The following is a 20431-nucleotide window of genomic DNA, read 5'->3' on the forward strand; positions in this document are numbered from 1 at the left end:
AACAGGGAACGTGCTGCCACAGATGACAAATATTACACGTGCACACACACAGACACACACACACAGACACAGACACACGCACACACACACACACACACACACACACACACACACACAGAGAGGCAGCCATGCAGGGAGAAAACACTTGGTAGATTTCATCACTGCTCGTAATTATGATCCTGTCAAGTCCACAACGTGGCAATCCATAACGACACACGCACGTGCGCACAGACACACACACACACACACACACACACACACACTTACAGACATGCGCAGAAACAGCATTGGACATATCCATTCATATGTTCTCATAGACACGCATGTACTGAAAACACACTTATTTTTAAAAAATGCTGAGATACACACAACTAAATGAACCAACACACACATAAACAGAAGTTGGCACAAGATAAACAAAACAGGGTATGAGAAAAATGAACAACACTGTGATGAGCAACACTTGAATAAAAACAGGTTATTCTAAAAAGACTTTTCTTTTTTTTTTGCGAAAGATTTTTGTGCAGTCTTGCAAATTTTGTGTCTATATATTACATGAAATCATATCTGGACAAAGGGACAATGTGTGTGGCTGTGTGTTTGTGTTTTGGAGTGTGTTCCTGTGAGTGCATTAGTGTGTATGTGTGTGTGTGTGTGATGACATCTCTGTCTCCAGTGTTGACACCTCATGTGTCAGGGGAACCTATTAGAGACCCTCACAGCCTAACCCCACACCTGACCCCCACCCTGATATATATGTGTGTGTGTTGGAGTGTTTATCTTGAGGCCGTCTAACCCCAAATGTTGTTTTTGATGTGTTTTTTTTAATTATTAAAGGTTTATATCACCTATTACTGACATTTATTTCATAGGTTTTAGGAATAAAGACATTTCCTAAAAACAACAGCAATCACAGTTAAGAGGCTCTATCCTGCGTATATGTGTGTGTGTTAAATTGTGTGTCACTATGTGTGTGTATGTGTGCCCCAGAACTCCCAAACAAACCAGGGGGTCAGGCCTCTGGTTACCCCTGGATATCTGACCCCGAGACCTCATTGCCCCATATAAATCTGTTGGGCCATGGTGTGTGTGTGTGTGTTTTAGTGTGTATGAGTTTGTGTAAGTACATGTTTTTTTCTTCACATGCACGTATATGTGCGTGCGTGCGTGTGTTCATGTATGTGAGAAAGTAGTCTTTTCTCTATTGTTACTTTTTTCTGTTTTCAACTATGTTAGGTTGTTTGCCCTTTATGAGTTTTTAAATCTACCTTAAATTATCTACAATCCTAAAGAGGTGATCTCTTTCATGAGGCCTCCACTGTTTGTTTGATAGAAGCAATTGGCCTTCAAAAATATAGACACGTCAAAATATGAAACTAAAACATCCTCCCCAATTGGTTGGTTGTTCATCCTGACCTCCTTTTTTCTGTTTTTGTCCCCTACCTAATAACTTCTGCACAACCTGCATGTCCCTTATTGCCCTCAAGTTATTGTTAAAGTCATCATAAATAAGAACAACAAATTAAATGACAAATGCCACTTTATTGGTTAGCAAATATATCTTCATGAATCACAACAATAAAGGAAAACAGGCTGTTGTGTAAATAAAAAATTCTTCCTACCACTGCAAGCTTTTCTTGTGAAGGTCACTGTAAAATAAATTCCAGTTAGGGTAAAGGCTTGTTGCTTGTATCTTTATGCAGCTGGCAGAGGAGAATAAACAGCACTTTTACCACGTGTAGATAGTGTGTAGAGCTTAATGTGTTGAATGTCAGTGGGTATCAGTCAGCAGGTCTCGTGCTTCACTCCCTTCTACACGGTCAACACTGTGTTTAACCCCTAAATGACATTGAGCACACCAACACACGCACACGTGCGCGCGCGCACACACACACACACACACACACACACACACACACACACACACACACGTGCGTACTCACACACACACACACACACACTTTTATGCACCAGTGTTTAATACATGCACACGGACATGTTAACTTCAGGGCCCTGTCTTCAGTATGGACAGAGAGAATTGAAACATACATAACATGCAAGTGATAGGTTAATGAAAGAGACCTTTTATAAACCTATCTACTAAATATCTATGATAGAACTACGATCTCTGTAACACAGACATCAGACAAGACCCTATAAGAAACATTTATTTTTATTTATTTATTTATTTATTCTTGAGCCTTTTTGAGCTTTTATTTGACAGAGAGAGCCCGAAGAGTGACAGGAAATGTGGGGAGAGAGAGATTGGAACGACACACGGGAAAGAGCCACAGGTCGGACCCGAACCCTGGGCCGCTGCAGCAAGGACAGAGCCCCTGCACATGGGGCAGACACTCCACCAACCGAGCCAAACGACACCCCCCTCTCCCATTTATAAATGTGTGATTGTCAAAACACAAGCAAAAACCACAGCAAAAAAAATTAATTGGGTACCGGTTTACACTGCATTTTCACTTCTTCATTACAGTGAATGTTTTTTTAGATTTTGCATTTTAAAAAATATCAAAAGCTTGTGTAAAAGGGTGTGGATCATAAAATATGAATCTTAACTCATATTCAACTTGAATAAAGTAATATAACAGTAGAGGAGACGGCAAGGAATCACTGCCTCCCCCAAAGACACTTTAACAGACTTTCTGAGACTTGACCCTGGTCATCAAAATGACATCTGAACACACACACACATTTGTGTGTGTGAGGCAAAATTATTATTGGCACTAGCACTCTTATCCCTACACTTTTTTCATTGTGGAAACATTTCCAGAAGGGTTTTGCAATATGTTAAGAGACCAACACCTCATGGACTCATTAGGAAAACTTAAATGATGGTTATTTTAATAAGCAGCATGAAGGTGAGATCTCAAGGTTTAAAAAACAGGTTAGACCAATCCAATCCTGACTTCTTCTGTCTGTCCCAAGAGTTCCTGCTCATGACATCCCTAACTTGTATACTTCTTCACCATTTCCCTCATTTCTTTCCTCTGTCCCATCTTAATTCAACCTCTCCCTCTCTTCCAATTGCTCTCTTTAACTATGTCCATCTCACTCCAAATTTGCTTGTTTACCCACTCTTTCCCATGCTAACCCCAATTTCCTCTCTCCTTCTCATCACTCCTACAAACTAATTCACTACACCCTGGCTCTTCTGTCCCCCTTTCTCTCCCCTGTTCCTCTTTCCAGCTCTCACTCACTCACTCACTCACTCACACACACACACACACACACACACACAGACACACACACACATCTCTTTCTCCCTTTCTTGTCTCGCCAAACTCGCTCAAGCACAACTAAGCCGAGGGTTTGAGTCCCAATGAGAGCGGTTAGGGCAATCAGTGCTTTTCACACCCTCTGATGTTCTTAAAAGGTGGAGGGATCAGACGCCCCTGCTGTACTGACGCACTTCACTGACACACCACACACACACACAGTCATACATACACCCGAACAACCTCACAGAAACCAACACGTACACAAATGATTGCACACGTATGCACAGGCTCCCTACATAGTCAGACACACTCACAAATCCACACCCACACACATTCATACAGACACACACATACACACACAGATATTCACTGGGACATCTTCTGTTGCACTAAAATGAGCTGGTTATTGGAGTAAAGCTACCATTCTGACAGAAGATAAACATGCAATGTTGCTATGCGTCAGCACAGAAACAACAATGTCTGCGACAGGAATTTGTCAACTGTTGGGAGATCTATTTCAGAGTGCGGTTTCACTCATTACTCATCATTAAACTTGACGTTAGACAACAAACAAAACTACAGAAAACCTCTCTATTTGTGACATCTAAAGTTGCAAATAGTTAGAAGGTTGGACAAATCAGATCAAGAAGAGGATGGGTTGTCAAAGAAGGCCGGATCAAATAAGGTCTTTAACTTTCCATAAAGGTAACTTAACTTTGTAGAAAAACATTTAGAAATCAACTACTGCCAAAACTTTTTTTCCTGTCATTTGTATTCTTGAACATGTCCATTTTCACACCACAACACTTTTTTGTGGGAAAGAAGAAGAAAGAAGAAAGAAAGAAGAAGAAAAGGGCTTGACCAATTGAAGCGAAATGTCACAGTTGGCTTGAAAAAGAAAAACACACATGAACCGTCAGTATTAAACTGGATAGAGATCTCAAAACTTCCTAAAAAAATACTCAGTATAGTAATTTAACAGTGATTTCAAATAAAATAAATGCACTTCACTTACATACAAAGGAAGTGTGCATGTGTGTGTGTGTTACCAGGTTTCAAGTTAAAATGCTTAGAAGTAGTTCTCGCTGGTGTATCATCCAGGTCTGTGGGATCAGGTGTGCATGATGGTGTGATATAGAATGCAGTTAGGAAACTGAATGTACAGCTCCACGCTCCCCGTAATGCGGCAAAGAGCAGTGACGCTATCAATTTACACCGTAACGGACAACACAGTCACTTTGCACCAAAGTGAAAGACACCAAAACACACACATACACACACACAGAGTACAGGCACAAAGTTCAGGGGGATTAATTCACTGCATCATGTCATCAATCCTACCTTACCCCCTACTGTCACAAAGGAAGGAAAAATTTGTAAAAAAGGAAAACTGAAGCGCGGTGCCCTTAATACTGTGCTAATATCTCCATCTTCTCTCCACCCTTTCTCCTGCTTTTATTTTTACTCAATTTTCTCCTCTTTTTCCTCTCCTCTTCCTCTTCTCCTACTTTTCTATCCTCTCTTCATCAATCTATTCTCTCCTGCAGCTTCAGCCTTGATGAGCGGAGGCTCTTAGTCACATTGAGGTCAGTCTGCTGCACACATACACACACACACACAAACAAACATACACCTGCATACATAGAGAAGGGGTCATCCTGGCAGGGTTACATTGCACAAAGTCAGCTTCCCATAATGTGGCTGCTGTCGCCTGCATCACACCCTCATGATCCAATTAGGAGCCTCAATTCCTCCAATCAGCTGTTGTGGCAACCAACGGGTAGACAAGCAGGCAGAGGCAGGCGGGTAGCACCAATCTCGTAAGTGCTTTTAAGGGATTAGAAGGTGGGTGGAAAGCAGGGCGGGAGGGGAACACCCCTCTCTCTCTCCATTCTTGGTGCTCTTGTTTTGTTACTAAAACCAGAATGCTACAATACCTCTTAATTAGCCTCACAAATTATTCCTGCACATCCAAATGCAAGTGAAACAAGTATAGGAGGTATGACAAAGAGAAAGAGGGAAATTGATTACACAAGGACTAGGACAAGTTGGGGAATAAAGAGAAGACACAGGGAGAAATTATGTGTTCTAGGGCCACTTGGAGAGATTGCAATGGAGGAAGACTGGAAAGGAAGACAGGAACAAATAAAGCAAAAAAGGAGGAGGAAGGGGCTGGAGGAAAGGAGTATTTAAGCCTTATCCAGATCTAAGGATGTATGCAGGATATAGATCAGTACAGTAAGCAGCACATTGCTGCACACCAAATGTTAAGAAAAAATTCAGGAGTATTTTGCTGTAATCAACATACAGTGAGTACACATGATTATGTGCATGCGCATGCCTTTGTAGCTGTACTGATGTACTGTAATCCATTAGTGTGTGTGTGTGTGTGTGTGTGTGTGTGTGTGTGTGTGTGTGTGTGTGTGTGTGTGTGTGTGTGTGTGTGTGTGTGATAGAGAGAGAGAGAGAAAGGGAGATCTTGATAAGGTTCAGACATCTGGCTGTAGTGAGAACCCATTATCAGAGCTGTTAAAGGGCAGAGAACAGAGGAAACCACAAACACTGTAAATTAGAGATACACTATCTACAGTATATGTAACTTTTGGTTATAACAGCACAAACTAATTAGACACACACACAAACAGGCACACACACATATGTATTTAAATGTACGTATGAGCACAGTATAGGCAAACACACGCGCAGAGCACACCTTTATGCACTCGTTATCAGTGTAACCATTACCTTCAATAAACCATTTAGTGAAGGCCAATATTTAAATCTCTGAAGAGAAGAACAGATGTTTTTTGTTTTTTTTAAGGCTTTTAGCACAGATTTCATGCACACACATAAAGCTTTATATGTGAGCGATTGTGTAAGCACAGGGCATGTGTGTGAGGTACAAATTTGTGTTATAATATCTTTAGTCAAACACTGAATATCTATAATTCTGATACAGAGAAAATAACACCAGACTGTGCTTTTAGTAAGGTTGGCTTATCTACCGTATGCCAAACGCACACACACAAACAGGTAGGATAAGAATTAAACTAATGAAGTACTAACATGTTTAAATTGTAGCTGATAATATTCTCAGTGTCTTTTCTGAAATGTATGACCTCTGTTGAGATTTGTAGACAGCCAAATGCAACTTCACTGGCAGCGTCTGAACCATTCACTCCTCCTGATTCTTGAGTTATGGTGGCCTGTAGTTGACTCAGTTAATCAAGTCACATTTCATAATACAGTGAGGTAAGCTGTCCAACTACAGCAGAACTCCAACAGAAATGTCAAGTAGGCATAATATATTGCCATGCTAAATTCAGTAAAATAAGCACTGCTTCATCATTGGCTGAGTTTGACTTGAGAATAAATAACTTTGTGGTGGAAATGTTTTGTTGCAGTGGTGGCACGATTATTATCGATTATTATCAATGGGTGAAATTTCTGTTTCAAAGCAAAAGACTGTATGCTGTAAAGTAAGCTTTATGTAAAACCTTAAAGCTTGGCAAGGAGTGAATTATTACTGTAGTTAAATGTAGGGTAAACAACTTGATCAACTGCCTACTATTCATAATATATTATTAATTACTTACATGATTAATTTTGGGCTGTAAAACTTCCTTTTAAATGTGTGTTCATACACTCTGAAATGTCAATACAAATTAACGTATTTCTCGGGTGAATTTCAAATCAGTGAAAGCCAGTTCATGATAGGTTTTACGACAAGCAAACCCTCAAACTAGTGATTTCCATTATCCTGATAAGATGTGTGAAATGCAATTAATAACTAACACATTAATAATTTATTCAATCACTGGCATTGGTCAGTAAGCGAGCTGCATCATACTGATACTTTATCAGCACTGACTGCCTGATAACCAACTTTTATTTACTTAGTTTTTAAGGTCAACATTGTTGTGTTCGTTTGTGTGTGTATGTGTGTGTTTACCCACCACTGTGCAGGTTTTATCTTTCTCCTAAGCATTTTGCTTGAGGCGTCAGGACCTCAATTAAAGCGAACTGCTTGTAGCAGTCATGAGCTTGACACACACACGCACACACACACGCACATCCACATTCGTCTGCGCGCATGCACACACACGCATGCACACACACACACACACACACACACACACACACTATGTCTAAAGTATGAATATTTCACTATATCTAAGTCCTTTTACCTTGGAATGACCTGATTGTCCCACCGTTTGTATGTGTGTGTGTGTCACTTCATTTCCATAGAGGTATGTGGAAGTGCATTCAATCTAGTGCTCGAGTAAAGACATGGACACTAATACAGGCACAGAGGACTTGGTCCAATGACACAGAATATTCATAACATTAATGCCCTTTTTGTTACTTTTTACATCTCAGTGGCTTAGTGATGTAGTGTTTGTCCTATATTTACCACATTGTGGGATGAAATATAAATCACAACATTAATCATACCACATTTCCTCCTGAACCACCCATGTTTTTTTAAATAATAACTTTTTCTTAAATAATATTTGATAAAATATTGTAATAGTGATGTAAATAGAGCTGGGCATTGTTCATAAACACTCAATACCAGCACCAATAACATGATTTTGATACTAAATCCTGGATTTTTCCCCATACTAATTGCATAAAATCAATTTTCCAAAAGAAATTTCACTACACACACTACAGTACAGTACAGGTTAGGAGGTTAAGAGGTTGAATGCCACACAAGGTTCACTGGACTGCTTTAGGACATAAAACAAGAGGGCACTGTTCTTCTACAACCAAAAGTGCTGAAGCTGTCAGAATTTCACATTTTCATATAGAAAAACTAATATCTTAATTCAAATTCAAACCAGCTTTAAAAGGTTCTTGTTTATATGCTTGCATGTGTTTTTGTTTAACAAAGAGTAATTCCATTTTTTATACAACTGTCACCTACTTTAATCGCTACCAGTGAGGTACAGACTCAAACTCAGGTGAAGTAAGAGCAATATGGGAATGCTTCTCCCGCTCTTTGTCTTTCATCATGGTCATTTAAGAGACCCAGTTAAAAGTGTCTTAAAAATGCTACACACATTCTGTGTGCATTAATCACTGGCAGCAGCCTCTCTTTTAGATACCAGCCCTGCATCAGTTACCAGGCTTTTTAAACAAATTCACCTTACTGACGTGAGTTGAGGCACACATTAAAGAGCCAGGCAGGCAGTAAAGGAACATTCAGGGAGGAAAGCACACAGTATAAAGATTTTGTGTGCAGTCATTTTATTCTCTTTTCTATTCCCCCTATTTTCTCGCCCAATGCATCCTCCTTTTCTCCTAATCCTATCCTGACTATACTGTCCCCTCTCAACCCTCTGTGTCCTCTCTCTTTCTCTCTCTCTTTACCCTGTGCTTGCCAAACACCTCTCCCTTGTGTTCACATGAAAGACAATTAGACCCAGCGACATCAAACCTTGCAATGACAGTTAGTGTCCACACACACACACACACACACACACACACACACACACACACAATCCAACTCTCCTCTGCCACACAGCTTTCTGTTCACTCCAAGAAAAAAAAAAAAAACTTGGACCAGTTAAACTCATTGTTTAGCGTGCATACTGATCTATAAACATCCAATCAGTTTGTTACCATGATGCCGGACAACTGAAGGCAACTCATAGACACCAATATCTAGAGAAAGAGAGCAAGATAGAGACACCTCTATGTGAGTTTTGACTTCAGCTTCTGAAATGTGTGTCTTCTATGACAGTAAATGAAATATATTTGGATATATCATCCTGGGCTTTGGGAAACAGTCAACAAAACAATCTCAGAACCCATTGGCTATCGTCTGACGACAATTTAGCCTCTGGGGGCAAAAGCCAATGTTTCTGGGCGAGCCAGCAGATATCCGGAAAATGGATATTTGAAACCAAGACTTTCTCTGTAGTCCGATTAGCAACTTCATATGGAAGAATGACAAGAAAGACACATTTCTGCTCATTCAGAGAACTTCTTTTTTTCCAAGATTGCATTTCGGCCAATGCATTCCACCTCTCCTTGTCTCTAGACCAACTGTTGCAACCAAAGCCCACTCTAACATGACATAGTCAATACTACTTGGACTACAAATAAAAACCAGCTTTCAGTGCCAAAATCTTGGCTCTTTGTATACAGATTCTGCATTCATATGCAGATACCTGTTTATAGTGATTCTAGATGAAACAACTTATCGACTACTCAAGAAAATATTTTATTATATTATTGAGTTGCAGCTCTAAACAACACCACTAATGACTTTAAGTATCAATCTTTGCGGTTGCTTTCAACTTTTCTACTTTTTCTGTGGTTTTAAAATGTATTAAGTTATTAAAGATTTTCAGGGATTAAGAAGCTGACCCCAGCATCCCTGATTTCAGACTCTAGCTGGGGATCTTGTTGCATGTTGTGCCCCCTATCCCCCTTTCTCCTCATTCCCCATCATCTCTCTAACATGCCTCTCAAACATAGGTTAAAATTATACCAAAAATACATTGAAAAGTATCCGTTGAAAAAAGTATAAGTTAATGAAATGAATGATTAAGTTAGTGAATGGATGGATGAATGAAGGAGCAAAGACCTCACCTCTTACCAGAGTAATCAGGCCATTGATTAAGTCAGCTTTTCTCATAGAATTGACCATTTCTTATAGATTTTCAATACTTGGGCCACTTAGGCCATTTAAAGGTGACTGGGCAGCAAGAACACTGTTGCTCCTAATGAGCATGGAATTGAATCACATTTACTAGAAAGTACATTTTGTGCATGTGTGTGTGTGTGTCCTTCAAGTGCTGCAATCAAGTATGGTGAGTTGATAAAAAGTGATCACGTATTGATGTTAATAAATTCTTGTCTTGTTCTCACATTAATAGTGAAAATAAATTAATGTTTATTTTTTGTGATCATCATCCTGGAGCTGACTTTCATAATTAATCAAATGTGACACTCAAAATGACAGAGAGAAATACAGAGGTTAGCACATGCACACCAGACGAACACACACACACAAATACACTCACGCACACACACACAAGGGGGTGGTGGGAAGGGAAGGGAAACTCGAGCTGGACCAGGAGTGGGATAACAGGAGTCCAGGAATAGTGGCAATCGATGGATGGATAGATGGGTAGATGGATGGATAGAGGGGGGGAAGAGGTTGGAGAGATGAGTGGTCTCATGGGTGGAGTGGTGATAGTCTTGCTGAGTGTCTGTGAGACCAAATCCTTTCCGAACTGAGGGTAGAACGGTAGGAGAAAGAACAGAAGAGAAAGGAGAGGAAGGCAGATAGGTAGGGGAGCTGGGTAAGCAGAGCAGAGGAGAGGAGACGAGACAGAGTTATGACGATGGGGAGAGAGGAAAATAAACTAAAAAGAAGTGTAGAGGCATGTATAAAAAGATGGCCTAGGAGAATGAGATGAGAGGTCCGTGGATGGAAGAGAAAGGAGTTGTATGAAGCTGTGTCCAATGACATTTTTAATACTAGGATAAGATGTGGTGATTCAGCTCTAAAGTTGATTAATTCATTGATCACATCATATGCTCAGTTTACAGTAATATATCAACACCACTAATGACCACTGCTAACCAATAAAAAAAGTACCTATAATTATGTAACAATGACACATAACACCTTGCCTCTGTAAGACAACATCTTAAAATTTCACATAAGTCAGCGCAAAGAGAGATGTATGACAAAATGACAAAAGAGGCTCTTTTACTGTAAGCTACTCTGAATTTCCCAAGTAGAGGTAATTTGTTTCATAAGTAGCGCACCCCCTCACCGCACACACACCTCTAGGATAGCTGTAAAAACAGGTATTGATGTGAAGGCCTAGTCAATGACCATCAGAGGTAAACAGAGACCGCCATTAGCCAGCCAGTCAATCGCTAAAGCATTCTGGGTAATTCTAGCACACACATACACCCAGACACAGGGATACACACATTGACAGCAAGAGGACACCCCTCAGGGGCATATTAACCACACACACACAGACACACACACACACACACAAAAGAAGGCAGGACATTTATTCCATCCGTCTGTTCACTTTGGTTATATTATCATGCTCTGTCCCTTCCACCTTATTTTTCTCTTCATGCTCTCTTTATCTGACTCATTGTACCACTTCTTTTTTACATCTTTTTTTTACACACACACCCCCCCCTCTCTCTCTCTCACACACACACACATCCCTTGTCTCTCTCAGGGGTAGGTTGAGCAGCTGAGGGGTGGTTGGTTGTTCCTAGGGGGTCTTAACCAACTTTCATTAGTGCAGTGCAGTAGTTAGTTTGTGTGTGTGTGCACAAGTGGTGAGGATAATTGTGCATTAGCCAGCCAGCTAATCAATGGGAAAAACCACTGAGCCTGGGCCCCTTCTTATGTTACCATCAGGGCTATTTATAGGGAAACACACATGTCCACACACACACAAAAAATCACAAATAGCCATAGGCTGTGACACACACTGTTGATACAGGAAGTTTAACTCAGGCCCTCAGTCAACTCAACCTGGTAAGATTCAAGAAAAAAAATCATCCAAACTATGGCGGCATGAGAGGGACATTCAAATGTATTCCTATATCGCACATGTCAACTGGCATGCTGAATTCTTAGTCCAAACTAAATACCATCAACACAATGTGACAGGCTACTAGTAAATAAACTTTGAATCTTAAAAATAAGCATTTTGAACAAAAGACAAGGAACACATACGGCTGGCTCAAATCGTGTCTTCCTCCTAATGTCTGTATGTATATATCTTTATATTTTTAACATTTCCTTTATTTTGGCAGTCATCTTTAGACTGACAGCACAGGAGACTTCACTGACTTACTCTTTGTCAATTACACTGTAAGTGAATGATCGCTCACTACGTTGTTCGCTCCTAATGTATGAATCCATGCTGATTTACTTACATGATGCATATGCAGTGCTTTCAAATGTTTACGAATCAGACACTCTGGTGGCCCAAAGGTCTAAGAAGTATACCATGTAATTGCAATTTTCCTGATTTGAATCCGACCAGAGACCTTCGCTGCCTGTCAGCCCCTCTCTCTGTCATTTCCTTTCTCTTCTCCTTTACTGATCTGTGATCTGTCCAACAAAGCCAGAACAAAATATTCTTAAAAATCATTTAAAAGATGTATGAGTTTTTTTTTTTTTAATTATGTTAGGGCTCCATCTAAATCCAAATTATTACAACAAATTTTAAACTTTTCCTCTTTGACTCCCTCCACTGTCTCACCCTCCCTCTGCCTCTCCCACTGCCTCTCCCCTTATCTGTCTTTCCTAGTGGGAGTGAGACAGATTAACGTCAACGCTGGTTTTACTTATCATACTGTAGCCAGCACAACCCTGCAAGGGATAGAGTGGAAGCAAACGGCATCACCATTCAACACAGGGAGCAAACATAGTACTACTACAACCGAACAAAACACATGCACATACTGTATATAGACAAATTAAGTAGTACACTTTACTAATGCACTGCATGTTCAATTGGTGGTTGTTAATACCAAGAGGGACTGAGCAAAGCCTCTCCCAAAATTTAATTTAACTAAACTTTAACTTGAGGTTCTTTCTCTCAATATTGAAAAGGCTCCCTTGTCTATGAGAAATTCATGCTCAGCATTAGCAAATCCAAGTACAGGTCATTAATATGAAAGGAAAATGGCTTCATTGTCCACCAAGTGACACTCTTCAATATGCCAGTGTCATATATAAAGAGTTTTTTTTAAATCTAATATTAAATACTCATCATATTTCTGCTTGTATGTCTATACAAAATGTGTTATGTTTGCATGAGTGAATATGTGTTGTGCAAAGCAAATCCCCCCGTGTATGGGTGTATGCGAATTTATGTGCACCTATCTCTGTGTATTACTCTGAGGTCCCCCTGCCCTCTGATACACAAACACACAAACACAAACATTCACACACAAACAGTTAGGGCTTAATGAAGCAGAACTCAGCCTGGTGCCCATTAGCCTGATAATTAATAATTTCTCCCTGCCTCCTAACACACTTATCAACTTGCAGAGGAGGTTGTGTGTGCGTGTATGTGTGTCTGTTTGTGCCTGCCAGTGCCTGTGCACTTTGGCAGATAAGAGATGTGGTTGGTAATGGTATAGGCCTACATGTGTACATGTTTGCATTTTTGTTTAATGAGGTAAATATGTGTAAGAATATTTCATTTTAGTTTGTGAGCTTATTTTGTTTATTTATTGGAACATAGTGAACTCACCCCTCACAAACTTCCCAGCTCAGATTCCAGCAGCAGGTAGTAGGGGTGGGATACACCTGTGCGAATTTATCAGCAAATGTTAGTTGTTGGGATGATGGTGGACAACACTGTATGAGTAAAAAGTTTTCACATGACAGCTGTGTGAAAAAAGTAATGCAGCAAAACACAAAATCAGACCAACTGAGAGTGAATTAAAACAGGAAAATCATAGATGTATTAATGATTGCTGTATTCCACTTAGGGGAGACCCTGCTATTGTGGTTCACTGTCACTGTCACTGGGACACTGAGCGGCCGTTACTGTTATTCAGTGTTTATCCAGCATTGACAAGTCAAAATGTCTGCTGTGCACCCAGTCCATTGCTTCATCCAGTGGATGAACATGCACTGCTTCAACACCTATGACGGCTCCAACATAGATGCAGATTCACTTGACACCTGTCACTTGAAAACCCTATACTACTCCTGATGTTACATATGTACCATCACCATATGCCTGTTGTAGCATCAGTATTTAAAGAAAGAGAGAAAAACAGACAGATTGGAGCAACCTGAAGATTGCAAATTATGTACCATGATGTTATGGACAGAGATCCATTCGGTGTCGTCCTGTTCCTCTTTTGGTCTCTTCTCCTCCTCTTCTTCTTCTTCTTCTTCCTTCTCTGTGTCACTTATTCTTATTGCTGTGATCTAGATATTGTTGGAAACAGAGAGAGAGAGAGAGAGAGAGAGATAGAGAGAGAGAGATACACAGACATAGACAGAAAGGGGGAAAAACAAAGGGAAAACGAGAGAAAAATGAGTAAAAAAGACCAGACAGCAATGCTACAGTTTAAATTAAAAGGTCTTACTTCATGCTCTCATTCAACCAGTTTCATTCATTTTTTCTTTCCCTTTTTCATTTCTTCATGTTCTCCTTTATCCCCTTCACTGCACTCACTCTACCTCCATCCCCTCCTTCACCTCCCTTCTCTCTATCTCTGTGAATAGAACATCAAAAGCCTCTGAGTTAGATGGGAGTGACAGTGTTTGCTATTGGTATGCAGGCAGACATGTCTGCTCCAAAGTGTTAGTCTGAAGGCCTCGGCTAAGTGTTTGTCAAGACTTAAAGCCATTGTTCTCGTCTCCTCTCCTCTCAGATCTCAGACCTCTCCCTTTCTCTCTCTCTATCTCCCTCTCTCGCTCCACTTTTGTACTTTGATGGAGCATTTTACTGCTGCGTGTGTGTATATGTGTGTACATGGGGAGGCCGTTATGAGACAATGTGTGTGTGTGAGTGGTTGTGCTGAGAGAATATGTTTACTTTTATGGTTATGTTTATACATGCAGGCATTTTAACAATAAGCAAAATCTATCCACTTGTTGCAATTGGAGAGGACTGAATTCTAACAAAGATAAATGAAGTCAAGTCCTTCTGTGTCAAGGTGATGGTGTCATATTTTTTCCAAGGCTCCACTGATGATCTAGATTGTATTCTATGGTTGCAGAGTGACTGGCTAAAAAGTACTCGCTATGATTTTTGCAAGTATAGTGCGTCAAAAAAAGTAGGTTTAAAATGCAGAAGACGCAAATTCTTTTGCAAGAAACTGGTACATCTGATACATCAAGTCAATAGTACACATTCCCTAACTAATACGTTATGTCCAAGATGACACACATGACATGACACAATAACCACCCCTTGAATAGTGCAAAGAGGCTTTGAAACTCGAAGGAATTGGACAAAACCTTCTACACAACATAGACAGAAGCCTACAACAGTTATTGCGACCAAAAGGCAAAGTTTGAGTAATTTAAGTATATAAAAGTCTTTATGTGACATGAGTCGTAAACCGTAAGTAACTTTTCACAATGGAAAAGAGTTTGCTCTCATCATCCACTTTGTACTTCCAGTTGTACTGATGGTCTGGTTTCAACACACAGTTTGGAAAAATCCAATGTATCCATCATCAATGGCCAGTGGCTAGTTTTCTATCGTCCTTCATTCACTCATTGACAAATAACGTCTGTTCTGATCTCTGTAAATATGGCAATGCATGACAAACACAACACCATTGTGCTTCTCCGTACATAAAGTTGTCTGTTGGGTCAGTCCTCAAGTGTAGAAGAAAACACCAGCTAAATTAAACAGTTACAACATAGATTGATGGAGAACACTTGTATCGGTTCTTTAACCACATACACACAAACACATGAGATTTTTTCATTAGAAAATATAATTATGACATTAATAAAACATTGTAAAAATAATTAGTTATTTTGAAGATATACTCTCTCCACTCTCCTGTTTTCCATCTTCCTCTCCCTCACCCTCCTCCTTTCAATCTCTCCCATCTTCACTTATTCTGTTTCTCACTGCTAAACCTGGAGCATTTGTGTGTGTGTGTGTGTAGGCATGTTTGTGTGTGTGTGTGTGTGTGTGTGTGTATATATATATATATATATATATATATATATATATATATATATATACACACACACACACACACACACATATATATATATAAACACTGCATTCCTACCAGGGTTGCACTCAAGGCCTGGAAACAAAAAACAGCTCTTTCTTTGAAGTCCAAACCATCGTTCTATAGGGTGGAACTGTTAATCACTGATAACCCTGCAGCATCTCATCTCTCTGTGTCTCTCTCTCTCTGTCTCACTCACACTCTTCCATTGTTGCCCTCCTCCCTCGCTCTCTCTTCACCTCATACCTCTCTCCCTTTCTTATTGTCTTACTGGCATTTTTTCTTCTTCCCCTCTTTACTTTCATTCACTCAGTTTCCACAAGAGACCTAGCATCTTGTCATGGTGTTTGGCTGATCACCACTGGTGTGTGTTGTGCTGGTAGGTACTGTCAGTGGTGTGGCAGTGAGTCTAGCGGTGCCAGTAAAGCAGATTATGAGTTGATTTTGGCGAAGGAAGCTGGTAATTCCTTTAAACCAACAAAGCCGTTCCATTAGCCCCCTGCTGTTGTCCTGAAAACACTGTAATGCTCCCAAAACACTAGAGAGAGCACAGCAACACATTCAGGCTCATACCCAGTACCATCTCAAACCATGTCAATATACAAGTACGCACACTTGCTTGTACAACATGAAACCACGTTCAACTGACATGCCTGTACTGTGTGTAAACACACACACACAAACACACACACACACACACACACACACACACAGAAGGTCACAAATTTACAGTCTGCTTCCAAAAACAGACACACATGTAGCACATACTTACACATACTTTAACATCTAAAAACATATGTCATTACAGCCAGACACTCTAAGTTTGATTTAGGGCTACCCGACGTTTTGCTAGTCAACTAGCACCCATTAGTTCAATACTAATTGTTTCATGTTTATGATATTTAGTTTAATTATTTAAATATATATTTTTGGTGCTCAGTCCTACATCGCTATTTGGCAGCATCCCACATTTGGTTCCCCGAGCCCTGAAAATCTCTGTGACATACAACTATTGGCCAATGAAAACAAACCAAAGTGATGCCTCTTGCCTGGACACACTTTCATGGTGGGTCCACAGAGTAATTAAGTTTGAGGATGGAGTTGGAGAACAATCTGATACTGCAGAACAGGTGAACTATGAATTATGGATTTTTGACAAGCTAATGGACCATCACTCTCAGGAAGGACCGGACTTGCTCAACGTCATGCTGCAGCTGCTAATGAGACGCTCGGATCGGGAAAACCTCCACAAACAGCCTGAAATGTCACTGAGACTATCCAGGTGGATTCATGGACTAAACTTTGATGCTCTCCCTGCTATATTCTGGCTTTGTTTATTTAATGTACCCAGCATCTAAATCTGTGTGAGAGAGAGCTTTGATCGAGGGAGAGTGAGTGAGTGCTGGCCTCGATAAAGCCAGTTAATCAGAGAAATAAAAAGTTGTTTCCTGGTTGTTTCACAGTGGTTACGTTTAACATATATGGATCAGTCTCCCTCATCTCCCCACCGCCTGATCCTGTCTAAACATGCACTAAGTTGACTCATTGCTGTGTGTGAACGCAGTGGCGTGTGTACGATCACTACAGTATTGTACCTCCCTGCAAGACTGGTGGGAATCCTAACTGTGCGATCAAAAGAAAAAAATTTAGTCCATCTTGTATCTGGGTGTTGTGCTGCAATGTGTTGATCACCATGCTCTGGTTCATTTTCTGATCTGCTCCCTCAATAGGTAATGTAATGTTAAATTACACAACTGGAATGAGAGAGATCTTCTTTATGGTTAAATGGTGTGGACAGGACTCCACGGTGTAAATGCTGTATGGTTTCTAAGTGAATTACCTTGTTAATTGATTCTCAGAAAGATCAGCAGCTCTTTCACATGACCAGGAGTGATTTGATTCAGTGTGATAGTAAAAACGTTGCTTATTCCAGCTTTAGATTCATTTAAATGTATGCTTCAGTTGACTCAATGGTACAGACGGAGAGAAGTGGCCACAATGGGACGCAGACAGTAGAGAAGACAAATGGCTTACAGACAGACTAACAGACAGAGTGGCAGAGAGTAGATTTGGGCTCTCTGACCTGCTGCTATGGGATACACACAAACACACATGCACACCAGTTGGGATATCCAGACCTGCCACTGAACAGGATTACCTCTGTCATGGGAGGACTGGTATCCCCTCATCAGCACACATACACACACATCACATCATAATGGTTCACTGGGCTAGCCGATAAGAATGTGCACGAACGTGTGTGTGTGTGTGTGTTTGTGCATAAATGTGTGTGCTGAGAAGTCTCTGATGGCAAGGATTACGGACTCTTGACTCTCTCAGTCTCTCAACAAAGAACCAACCAGCAAAAAAAAAACATGCACAGACACACACACAGATACACAAACAGGAGCAGTGGTACAGTACAGGCTGCTGCTTTGGATTTCACTTTAGTGCTTGCTACAGCACATATTTGACTCCACAAAATATTATATACAGTAAAATCCAGCTGATTTGTTGAGAAGTCTGGGACACAAGCAGGTAATTTGTTTCTTTCTGACAAGGAAAATAGAAATATATTGTTGCACAAGAGCAATGTCATGCTCTTTTAATAATTCAATTTGATTGACCATTTGTTTATATATGTACTATGCCAGTTTGTAATTGTTTGCATGCTTCTACGATTTCAGACTTATAGTCCCGTTAGCATCCTATTTATGCTTTTGACATTACTAGGACCAGGGGGCAAAATAAAATGAAGAAAGCACAAAAATGAAAATGGCATTTAAAGTAAATGAATCATGTTATATAAAATGTTCAATTTCACATTAGAAGTGATAAAACCTCATCTTCATCAAGTTACGGTTGAGCTCCGTCCTTCCAGTCAGAGGAATGGAAGCTTCTGGAAATCCACAACAGCCTTCTGACTATGTAATCTAGGATCTTGTGTACAGTTATCAATTGGTTTTCAAACCAGATTCAAAATATTGTCATTTGCATTTTTGTAAACTTGATAATTTTGGGTTGGGCGTGGTTATGCTCAGACATTTCACACCAACCAAAATAAATTCATGTCAGTTGTCCCACAAGACAAAACCTCTCTGCTGTCACTCACTCTACTTCTTTCTGTCTGAGCCAACTGGAGTCAAAAACCATCGCTACCAATCCGACCAACTCATTAATCCGAAAAATACCATCCACCTTTTGATTTCAAGTTTCATTCATTTAACCAAAAACCACCACAACCTTATTGGTTAATCTTTCCACTGTCCCAAGCCTCCTCTGTTGGCTTTGAAGAGAGAATTGATAAAGTAAAGTGGTGAAAATATTCTAAATATAGCACATGCTAAACAGATATTGATTTTTTTCTTAGGCGGCCTTAGGTGGGTTTTTTTAGGTGGAGACAGATGGTAGATATCGACAGTACATATACAGTGAATTTAAATCTGATGGAGGAATTATATATTGAAAATTTATGACACTCTTCTTTCTCTCAAGACAAAGTTTTTTAAAGAAAATAAAGCTTTAAAACTTTAGTGCCAAATCGACGGTCACGATACCATAAATCTAAATTACAATGATTATGTCTTCCACATTCACACGTTCACAGGGATGTGGTGAGGGATAAACATCTGGATTCCAGGGGACAACCCTGAGCAGAGACACAGGAAATGAGATGGGAAGAAATGCAATGGTAGGAAATATAGAAATGGGAATAGCATGTCAGAATGAGAGAGAGAGGGGACAAGATGAATGTTAGAGAAAGAGAGAAAGAGCACTTAACCCCTGGTTAGTGGGGTCAGATCCCTGTGGTAGTGGGGGAAGAAGGTCCCTGCACATACACACTTACTCCCACACACACACAGGAATGCAGACACACATGCATATACACAAAATCATTTTCAAGCACACTTGCATCTACATGCAGACACTTTTCTACGGTTTCAATTCTTGAGGGAGACATCTGGACCCAAGAAGATCTCTCACCTTAAAAACCTCTCAGTCTCCCTCCTTTTCAAACACAAACACACAAGTACAGAGGGCCATGCCCACATATATACACAAGGAACTTTGCTTACTACACATTAATCCTCCAAACTGCTTTTAAAATTTTTCAACATTGTCATAGCTGTTCGTGTGTAGTTTCACGAAATGTAGAGACAATACACAATGAGACCTGATAGAGAGAGAGAGAGAGAGAGAGAGAGAGAGAGAGAGAGTGGTCAAACTGAGAAGAAGGGAGAGAGAGTGAGAGAGAAAGGAGGAAAGACAGACAGAAGAAACACAGAAATAGAGATGGACAAAAAAGACAGACAGAAAAAATGAACCAGACGGAAAGAAAAAGGGAAATAGACAGATACACAGAGAGCAGAAAGAGAGAGCAAGTGAGTGCAACTCAAAGAGAGAGAGAGAGAGCATCAATTATTTAGTGAAGGTAACGTGAAGCTTCCTTGGATCAGGCAAACTGCTGG

At 40.1% G+C, this 20431-nt stretch overlaps 1 protein-coding gene across 5 annotated transcripts in view; it reads right to left on the minus strand.

The window, feature by feature from the left end:
* esrrga (estrogen-related receptor gamma a) overlaps window positions 1-20431 on the minus strand; it is a 138312-nt gene that overhangs the window by 91332 nt on the left and 26549 nt on the right. For 3 of the 5 annotated variants that reach the window (XM_019262433.2, XM_027281643.1, XM_027281642.1), the window contains 2 exons: window positions 14071-14187; window positions 13499-13554 (listed from right to left, as the gene is read on the minus strand). In XM_019262433.2, the coding sequence (XP_019117978.2) occupies window positions 13499-13554; window positions 14071-14187 (173 nt within the window). Of the gene's footprint in view, window positions 1-13498; window positions 13555-14070; window positions 14188-14348; window positions 14400-20431 lie in introns of those variants that run through there. The other 2 variants (XM_027281644.1, XM_027281646.1) reach the window with 2 other exon arrangements.

This window comes from Larimichthys crocea, chromosome VIII (genome assembly GCF_000972845.2).
Source record: "Larimichthys crocea isolate SSNF chromosome VIII, L_crocea_2.0, whole genome shotgun sequence".
Taxonomy (NCBI): Eukaryota; Metazoa; Chordata; class Actinopteri; family Sciaenidae; genus Larimichthys; species Larimichthys crocea.